General features: G+C 51.4%; 2 protein-coding genes and 1 non-coding gene across 4 annotated transcripts in view; all 3 read right to left on the minus strand.

Annotated features, from left to right (window-relative positions):
* LOC113204076 (uncharacterized) overlaps positions 1 to 8,655 on the minus strand; it is a 20,231-nt gene that overhangs the window by 3,712 nt on the left and 7,864 nt on the right. The gene's annotated exons all lie outside the window — the stretch shown is intronic.
* Trnaq-cug (transfer RNA glutamine (anticodon CUG)) lies at positions 770 to 841 on the minus strand. Its single transcript has one exon. It is a non-coding gene; the product is annotated as a tRNA-Gln (tRNA).
* The window catches only part of LOC113204060 (diacylglycerol O-acyltransferase 1), a 7,723-nt gene continuing 1,934 nt past the window's right edge, over positions 2,867 to 8,655 (minus strand). The window contains exons 1-12 of one of the 2 annotated variants that reach the window (XM_026419060.2): positions 6,337 to 6,681; positions 6,010 to 6,138; positions 5,841 to 5,929; positions 5,712 to 5,764; positions 5,523 to 5,631; positions 5,298 to 5,447; positions 5,021 to 5,213; positions 4,729 to 4,837; positions 4,606 to 4,650; positions 4,348 to 4,526; positions 3,974 to 4,124; positions 2,867 to 3,899 (exon numbers count right to left, since the gene is read on the minus strand). In XM_026419060.2, coding sequence (XP_026274845.1) covers positions 3,723 to 3,899; positions 3,974 to 4,124; positions 4,348 to 4,526; positions 4,606 to 4,650; positions 4,729 to 4,837; positions 5,021 to 5,213; positions 5,298 to 5,447; positions 5,523 to 5,631; positions 5,712 to 5,764; positions 5,841 to 5,929; positions 6,010 to 6,138; positions 6,337 to 6,455 — 1,503 coding nt within the window. In that variant the 5' untranslated portion in view covers positions 6,456 to 6,681 and the 3' untranslated portion in view covers positions 2,867 to 3,722. Of the gene's footprint in view, positions 3,900 to 3,973; positions 4,125 to 4,347; positions 4,527 to 4,605; positions 4,651 to 4,728; positions 4,838 to 5,020; positions 5,214 to 5,297; positions 5,448 to 5,522; positions 5,632 to 5,711; positions 5,765 to 5,840; positions 5,930 to 6,009; positions 6,139 to 6,336; positions 6,682 to 8,655 lie in introns of those variants that run through there. The other variant, XM_026419059.2, reaches the window with a different exon arrangement.

Consider the following 8,655-nt stretch of genomic DNA (forward strand, 5'->3'; position numbering starts at 1 on the left):
GGGGCGCCCAGGGCGTCGGGCTGCCTACCCACGACCACGCAGGCGGGCCGGCGCCTGCCGAGGGCCGGGTAGGCAGACCCGCGGGGCGCCCAGGGTGTCGGGCTGCCTACCCACGACCGCGCAGGGTGTCCGGTGTGCGCCGCCAGCAGGGGCAGACCCTAGGGGGAATTTCAATATCTTGTAGCGTACGAGTTATAGGTCTGTTCTTAATAACAAAAAGAATACCTTGATTTTTTTTTTGATTTTTTGGCGTTTTAATAGATTTTACCTTGATTTGTTTGTAGTTTTCTTCCCTGATTTCTCTAGGAGCGTGATCTCTGATTTTTTTAAATGATGCAACTCTCTAGGGAGACTAGCCAGTAGCCGGACAGCCGTGCCTTGTTGGTGAGCCTTTCGGCCTCGGACGACCACGGCCATGGGGGGGCCCCCCTGCCAGATCAAGGGTACGCAACACACTGTCGTCGGCGCTTTGCGGGCCTCCACCCCATGGGGCACAACGCCGCCGACTTTGCCACTCGAGCTGGAGCCCAGAGAACACGGTTTGGGCAAAATGACGGCAAATGATGTCAGTGACAATATTTGGCCATTTGGCGTCCAGCTTTGATGTCATTATGAACATTATAAAATGTCATTTGATGCCAAATTCACAACAAATCTTTACACTGACGTCCCTTGATGTTGTTTTGAAAAAAACCGTGTTCTCTGGGAGATTATTCTCGGCCAGCCGAAACAAAACAAAAAGGAAACCGAACGGAAATAAAAAAAAGAAAGGTCCCACCGAGATTTGAACTCGGATCGCAGGATTCAGAGTCCTGAGTGCTAACCATTACACCATGGGGCCGGTCTTCCCACAATGGGTGGTGCGTAGGCGGGGCACGGCGCCGCGGCTGGCCCGTGCGCAGCCCGACGCGCATGCGCGAGAGAGGAGAGCCGAACCGCTGGAGGGGGCGTGGCGGAGGGCGGGGCGGGGCGCGGAGCGGTGCGTGGCGGTTCACTCCGGGTGCGGATGCACCGGCAGCGGTGGTGCGGCCCGCCCCCCTGGAGAGTGCGGCAGCCCTGCGGTGCCCTGCGGCCGGGGCTGAGCCTTGCCCAAGACGGGCCTAGGCCGGCATTCACTTTATTGATTCAGTCCGGCGGCCCCCGGCCGCCCCCGGATAGCCCCCCGGCGGCGACCCCACACCCGCGGGGGCGGCCCCTCCCCGCCCTCTCTCCCCTCGGTGCAGCACTTGTCCGTCAGGGGCAGCAGCGGGGCGCCACGGGGCACCGCGGGCCGCTGACCCGCGGCCCCACTTGCTCCCTCCAGGCCGCTCCAGGAAGCGATCGCAGAGATGCTGGAGCGGGCCTGTATGTATCGCATGGGCCCCACCTCGGTGACCTCGACGGCCCCGTAGCGCGCCCGCCCCGCCCCGCCACTCACATGCCGCACTCGGACTGGAACCATGCCCGTGCTGTGCAGAGTGCGTTGCCCGCGAGCCGGACTTTTGGGAGTTGAGGAAATGGATCAGGATGTATATGCAGGACCAATAGGACGGACGGCGTGTGGCGGCAGGACACCGCCTAGCTCGGCTGTGCGAGCGAAATAGACGGACACATAGGCCTTTCCAACAGTGATCCGTCTCAAAGCGTTGGAATAATTACGCATTCGTGGTGAAAAGTGTCGTCTTGGGGTCCAGAAACACTTTTTTCGGGACGTAAGGGTGATGTGATGAATTTTCGCCATTCTGACGTTTTGTGACAAATCTCTGAATGTAAAGGAGGCGGTAGGCGGAAAGAAGGGGGGGGGGGTCTGTCAGAAATGGCAGAGGGGGGGATAAGCACAACCCTTCTCGCCGCGACACACCATCAAGACGTTGTGATGACTTGGTCACGATTTTTATGTTGACCTCTTCCACCTCTTCAGCCACACACTCAAAACACCCACGATAATTTTCCATTCTACTTTCCCAGATGAGAGGAGATGCACAACCCCGTCATAAAGTCCGATTGTTTCGATGGAAAGATGTCATCTAATAGTTATACTACTTGACATCTTATCTCGAAATAGACTCACAAGAGCGAATAACCAGCCTAGACCAGAAGTGGCTGTCAAAACAATGTCAAAAAAAAATATATTGATACCGAAATGACAAGATGCTTGTTGCCACCGGACGTCGTTGTTCGCTCGCCGGATGTCACCGTCACACTTATTGTCACACTATACTTCTACTCACCGGCTCGTCACGGTCCGCCGGTGGCGGTCACGACAAGTGCAACAAGTGCGGCGCGCGCCGCCACGGTGCTGGCGGAGCAGGTGAAGCTCGTGGTGGTGACGGTGGTGACGGTAGTGACCGGACCACAAGCGCACAGCATCTGATCTGCACTGGGCTGTGAGGTGAGATCTCGACTCCCCGGTCTTGGGCCGGCAAGCCTTGCCTATCCCTCCCCCTTTACTCCTTCCTTGTTGCCCCTCCCCCCTCTTCCCCCTCGCGACGCAACGCCAAGGTGACGACGGGACGGGGGGTGAGAGTGGGAGAGGAGAGGTCAGTGACAGGCCGTCCTGCTCTTGGCCTGCCGTCTGGTCTCACTCACGGAGGTGCGCCTCCGACTGCTGCGCCTGCTGCTAGGCGGGGCGCCCCGGGGAGACGGACGCTGCACCGGGGAAACGACCCATACCCCCCCCCCCCCAACAAAAAAAAAAACAAAAACAACTAAAACAAACAAACAATAATGCAATTTTGGGTCTTGCAGAAATTTTTGAGATTTTCAGCAACCGTTCTTGTATGCCTTTATGTTGTAGACCTCGCCAGCTTTTGAAGAGTCGCATAGAATGCACGATCGGGTTATAAAGGGTCGCAGAGGGTTAAAAAAAAAAAAATGCGCTCAAAGATAAAGGTAAAGAGGAGATCTATTAAATGTTTCAATAAGAAAGTAGAAATACAGCCACTCCAACAACTCTAAAGAATTATTACTGACATTCCAGTAGTACAAGTAGAGGTGTAATACTGAGCATTATGTAAGAATCAAGAAGTTCTACAAATAACAAGTAATATCCACTGTAATATCCCAGATGTGCTGCTAAGCTACCACCATACATTAGAAACAATACTATAGTCAAATACTATAGTAAGTACTTGAAATAACTTCATAACGTGTGAGTTTTACATTAAAACTATACTAGAAAATAGAAAACTTGCTTAAAAATGTAATAAATGAAGAGATGAATGTCTTTTGAACACATTGCTAAATTTGAAACTATTGTTGTTCATCAGCTTCACAAAGCATCTTCATTCTAAAGTATGGCTAAGAGTCCAGTCTGCTTCCATATCATGGAAAATTCCAATGAAAGCAATGGTTTAAAAGTTGCAGAACAAAGTATTTAACAGAACACATTCACACATTTGTACTTTGACCAAGAATGGGCATTTAAATTTAAAAGCACAAAATCATCTTACAAAATTTAAATTTTCTATCACAACTCAAATGGCACATTTAAAATGCATACACAACAACTCATCATAAAATATAATAGATAGATTATAAAAACAATAACAGCTTATCACAAAGATATTCTTCTTTCCATTTTGAGACAGAGAGCAACAAACATGGACACGGATCTGGCATGATTTCCAGGCAGAATAGTTTTTGTTAAACACAGGACACATAAAACGCCTGGGGAGCTGAAACCCCCAGTGAGCTTTTGTGCACCACTTCATGCATAATTTGTGTATAAGGAATACTATTTTCTAAACATGGCCATAGCTGTCAATGAGTGCTTCTCCAAAATGGGTAACAACATAGTCGTGATAGTACATCATGATACAGAGAGGTTGGCCAAGAATCAAAGACGCCCAGACAGTCATATTACCCCATCTTGGACCGAGCCGCTTCTCCACCCAACGAGACATAAGTGACAGTGGTACCTGAAAATTTTTATATTTCAATAAAAAACACTACTTAAGTTATAATGAAAGTATTCAATAGCTGAAGTCCATACCTGTCCCATCATTCCCATGAATGCCCATGTCTTGAAGGTGCGCAGAGGAACACTGACAAGGTACTCATGGAAAAATGCACTGATAAAGAACACAGACGTAGTCGCAATAACACGTGTGTATCCAGCCTCAATTAGAGGAATGTACAGATGTCTAAAGAAGGGGTAAAGATTCATAATTATACATGTCTTCAAAAATTGCATCAGAAATACAGGGTGGCCGCTCTGCCCCACAGTTTTAAAAAGGAAGACTAGCCCACCTGCACCGTCCCCACCCACTTCCCCACTCCGTCTGCAAGCGGTAGTCTACCTTTTCAAACCTACGGGGCAGAGCGGCCACCCTGTATAATTCGAGTAAGAATAGTTTAGATACTTACCTCACAGCCCAACGATGGACTGGCATGTTCCAACTGCGCCAGAAAGTGTCGATATTGTTTGAGTTCCACCAGTCTAAGTAAAAGTTGCGATCGGCAAAATGCAGAAGTTCTCCAAGAAGATTGAGCCATGCATGGAAGGTCAGGTAGAAGAAACAAAGCCACACCAAATGATTTGGGATCTGCAACATAAATATTTCTTAGTTAAATAGGAAGATATTTCCAAAAATATGCAAATATGTTTGAGATCCAGATATTTACTGCAAGTTTTAATAATCGTTCCACTGCCTTGGCAAGGTCCATATTCTGGAAAACAAATCTTTTTTTTAATCATCAGGCTTCAATTAAATACAACTATGCTGTTTAAAGAGAACGTTCACTTACAGAAAAAGGAATAAGGGAATTTTTAACAGAGGGTATAATCCACTGTTGAAACAGACTCATCATAACTTGAATACCAATCACAACTTCAAGCAGTCTCTTAATCAAAAATCTAAGAAAAAACATGCACTTTAGATACATTGGCTATAAAAAAATAACTTCATGGGAAAAAAACAAAACAACTACCAGTACTTAGACAAAAGAGTTATAAGTAGAATCTTCCTTACAACAGTAGGAGACTAAGGGACCTACATCAAACTGACAAAGCACAAAATGTAAAGTCATCTTAACTCACCTTTTCCTGATACGAGTGGTTCGGGGGAAGTTCAATTCATAGCAAAGAGTTGGGGCCAAAATAAAATAGTAAAGGTCACGTAAACTGAGATTATCTGGGTATTGCACAGGTTTTGTGGATCCAAGCTCTGATTCTTTCTTTGAACTTTTGTCTCCAACACCATTTTGACCTTTTCCTTGATTACCTTGAATAGCTGCACAAAAAAAGAAACCAAGAAAACATTTTCATCACAATAAATTAAAAATCCTCAAGTATTGAAATATTGTCAATTATGCACCTAGTTTGCCCACTGATATAGACTGTCGTCTCTGATGAGCTTTGCTTGCAGTCAGCAGTCGAGAATTACGGCACCACATATTGACTTGAACATATGACCAAAGTTTAAGAAACAAGACACTATAGAGCATACATATGGATGAGGCAGCAACTGAAAAAAGAGACATACAGATAATTAAATTGTTTAGTTTAATATAAGTAATTAACTTTGACCTTCAATACTTACTGAGGCTGAAGGCTTTTGTCTTGGTATGAACAACAACCATTGGTAGCAATATGTGGATGAGTAGATTAACAACATGAGTGGTAAGACCAAATTTTGATGTGAGGATACCCTACAAATATAAAACATTAAATGTTAAGTTTTTGTAGTAAAAAAAAATAAGATAACGCTACAGAGTAATTATATGCTTACAGCAGCAAGACCTTTTTCTACCAGTAAACAAATTACTACTGGTACAATGGAATCTGAAACAGGATTTAATTATGTGTCAAAAACAAATTAGGACAGAAATAAGTTTCTTACAAATATATTAGGACTTACAAAGAATCATAAGAATTGTATCATTTTCTGGACCTCCATCTCCAGTGACTAGTTCCAACCACTGTTTTGGGTTGACTCGAATTCCATACCTTACAAACAATGCACAAAATGACTCGGAGATCTTGTCATACCTCCATTAAACAGACATAAATAAAGAGAATAAACTTACTTAATGAAATTTTCAAGGAGCAAGCGCATGCTACCCATGAAAAGGAGGAGAAATCCCCAATTGACAAGCCCAGCAAAGTTGTCGAAGCCTGAGGACCATGAAAACAGAGAGTCCCTTGGACGGTGACATCTGCAACATTAAATCAAAACCAATACTCGTTAACATCATGGACTAGCAGGTGTTTTCCAGGTGTCCAAAGAGCCCAGCTCTAAGGTCCCGCACTACAAGAAAGCTGCCCCCAGGCCCCCTTGCTAAACGCTCCTAACCTCGCCGGGCACAGGTAAACATCGGGGGCCACTGCAGGCGGGCGAAAAGGACACCACTTACGGCCGATCCGGCTGGTTCTTGCGGACTTTGGTCTCCTGCTCGAGGTACTGCTCGACCTGCGTGAAGCTTTTGGCTCGCCGCAGACGGACGCGCACGTCCTCCGAAGTGTCGGCCGTCATGGCTGTGGGGGCGGCCGGGGGCTGACTGACTGGACTGACTGACTGCTGACTGGCGGCAGCGGCAGCTTTGGTGCTGCTGCTCCGGGCGGCTCGCTCGAGGGGCAGTAGCGGCAAGAGAGGCTGACGAGGAGGGCGAGTCCCTCGGGGGCGACCCGCACCGGCCGATGATAAAAGTGTTCCACGCGGGCTCAGCTGACGAAGCTGGCCGCGACTGGCGCGTTGAATGGGTTGCGGCGGTGGCCGACGAGGAGGAGGAGCAGCTGCATCGGCCGGCCAGGGAGGAAAGCGGGAGCGGGGGAGGGGGGCGGGCTGGAGGAAAGAAGAGTTCGTCCAGCGGGGGGCGGGGAAGGAGTAGGAGGGTACCGTCGCACGTCACAACGGTGACGAAGTGACGAACCTAGAAACCTCAAGCCACCTCAAGCTCACCATACACCACGCACAGTAGTGCGGCTCGGTGTTGGCTACATGGGCGAGGGGAGGGGAGGGGGAATTCCCACTACTGCCCCTCCCCTTAGCCCCGTTTGGTCTATTTGTGAAAGTGGTCGTCCCGGTCGTCCCCTCCACTGCCATTCGCGTCCACAGCAGGTCTTTAGCGTCCACCTAAAGTCCTTGGAGGACTCGGCGTCCACCAGGGCTGCCTTGCCTGCTGCCTGCCGGCGGGTCTACTGCTGCCAGGCCGCCGGACCGGATTGTATTCCTAGTTTGCGCGCACAGGATCCCGATGACTGAGGACCGGGGGAAGAAGGGGAAGGGGTAGCATGCGTTGCAGACTGGCCTTGCGCCCCTTCTTTTTCCGGTTTTCGGCAGTTTGTTGGGGGGGGGGGGGGCACGGATGGATCCCCCACCCCCGAGCAGACGCACCCTTCCCTGGCGTCGGATTCAGGAGAGCGTTCGAGAGGGACACTCCTATACCTGCCCCATGCATGAGTGCAACAAGGACGGAGCTTTACGGGAAGTACCTGTGCCCTGCCAGTTACTTCTGAAATCGTCCCGAACCAGACAGAACGAGTGTGAGAGGGTGGTGGGAGGGGTGGTAGAGACGTTTGCGAAGGCGCAACTCCCATAAGGCTACGCCAACTGCCCAACCCTTAGGAGGGAGGGGACGGTGGGGGGAGGGAGAGGAGGAAGGGAACGAGGGGGTTGCAACTGCACGCGATGACACACATATTGTTATACGGAGACGCGTAAGAAGTTGATTGCGCGTGGGGGATCAACCAACAATCAACAAAAAAGCGAGGTGGGGAGGGGGAGGGGGGGGGCGAGGGCAAAGGACTTGAGAAGAAACGCCGCCGTCTGCATCTGGTTAGCGACGGGCCTGACTCATGGACGCGATACTACTTCGGGCGGCCAACGAACGACCCCGCTGCCCCCAGTGGCGGCGACGTGGTGGTGAGCAGGAGCCGCCCCGCCCCGCCTCCGTCCGGGGCCCCCACGTCGCGGCCACGACGCCGGCCACGCACCGCGCCGCCGCGGCGACAGAAATGTGGAGAACGCCGGGGAGTGAAGTCTGACCCCCCGGGAACACCGCGTGGCCAGCAGGGAGCAAAGGCCATCGCCAAGCCCAGCACGGCGGCCCGCCAACGCGATGTCAAGTGCCTGCTCCGTCGACATACCTGGGCCGCCCTGGGGCCGGCTGTCAAGAACCTGGTCGTTGTAGTAATTTGATCACGTGCTCCGCGGAGCGCCAGTATCGTTATCTGTGCTGTGGGCGCCACCCGCCCCGCCCCGCCACGGCACAGACTGTGCGGAGCTGTGTGTCCGCCTCTGCTTCCTGGTTCCACCACGGCGCCGCCGCCCCGCGGGTAGGCCACCCAACGTGCGCGGCGCAACGGCGGGAGGACGTGTGACGGGCACGGCGTCGTTGTTGTGACGGCGCCCGGCACCGCACTGACGGGAGGACGTGTGACGGGGGCACGGCGTGTCGTTGTTGTGACGATGCTCGGCGCCGCACTGACGGCGGGAGGACGTGTGACGGCGGGAGGACGTGTGACGGGCACGACGGCGTCGTTGCTGTGACGATGCTCGGCATCGCACCTGCGCGGCGCCACTTACATGTTCGCGGGTCAACACATAATCGCGACGACGCCGTTTTCTTTTTGGGTGGAAGAGCCCCCCCCCGGCCCCCCCCCCCCCCCCCACCTGTGAACTCGTTACACCTCCGTGTTTGGAAAGCCGAGCTGAGAGGGAGCGAGAGAGACGG

The sequence above is a fragment of the Frankliniella occidentalis genome, unplaced genomic scaffold, assembly GCF_000697945.3.
Source record: "Frankliniella occidentalis isolate FOCC.00 unplaced genomic scaffold, Focc_3.1 Scaffold9, whole genome shotgun sequence".
Lineage (NCBI taxonomy): Eukaryota > Metazoa > Arthropoda > Insecta > Thysanoptera > Thripidae > Frankliniella > Frankliniella occidentalis.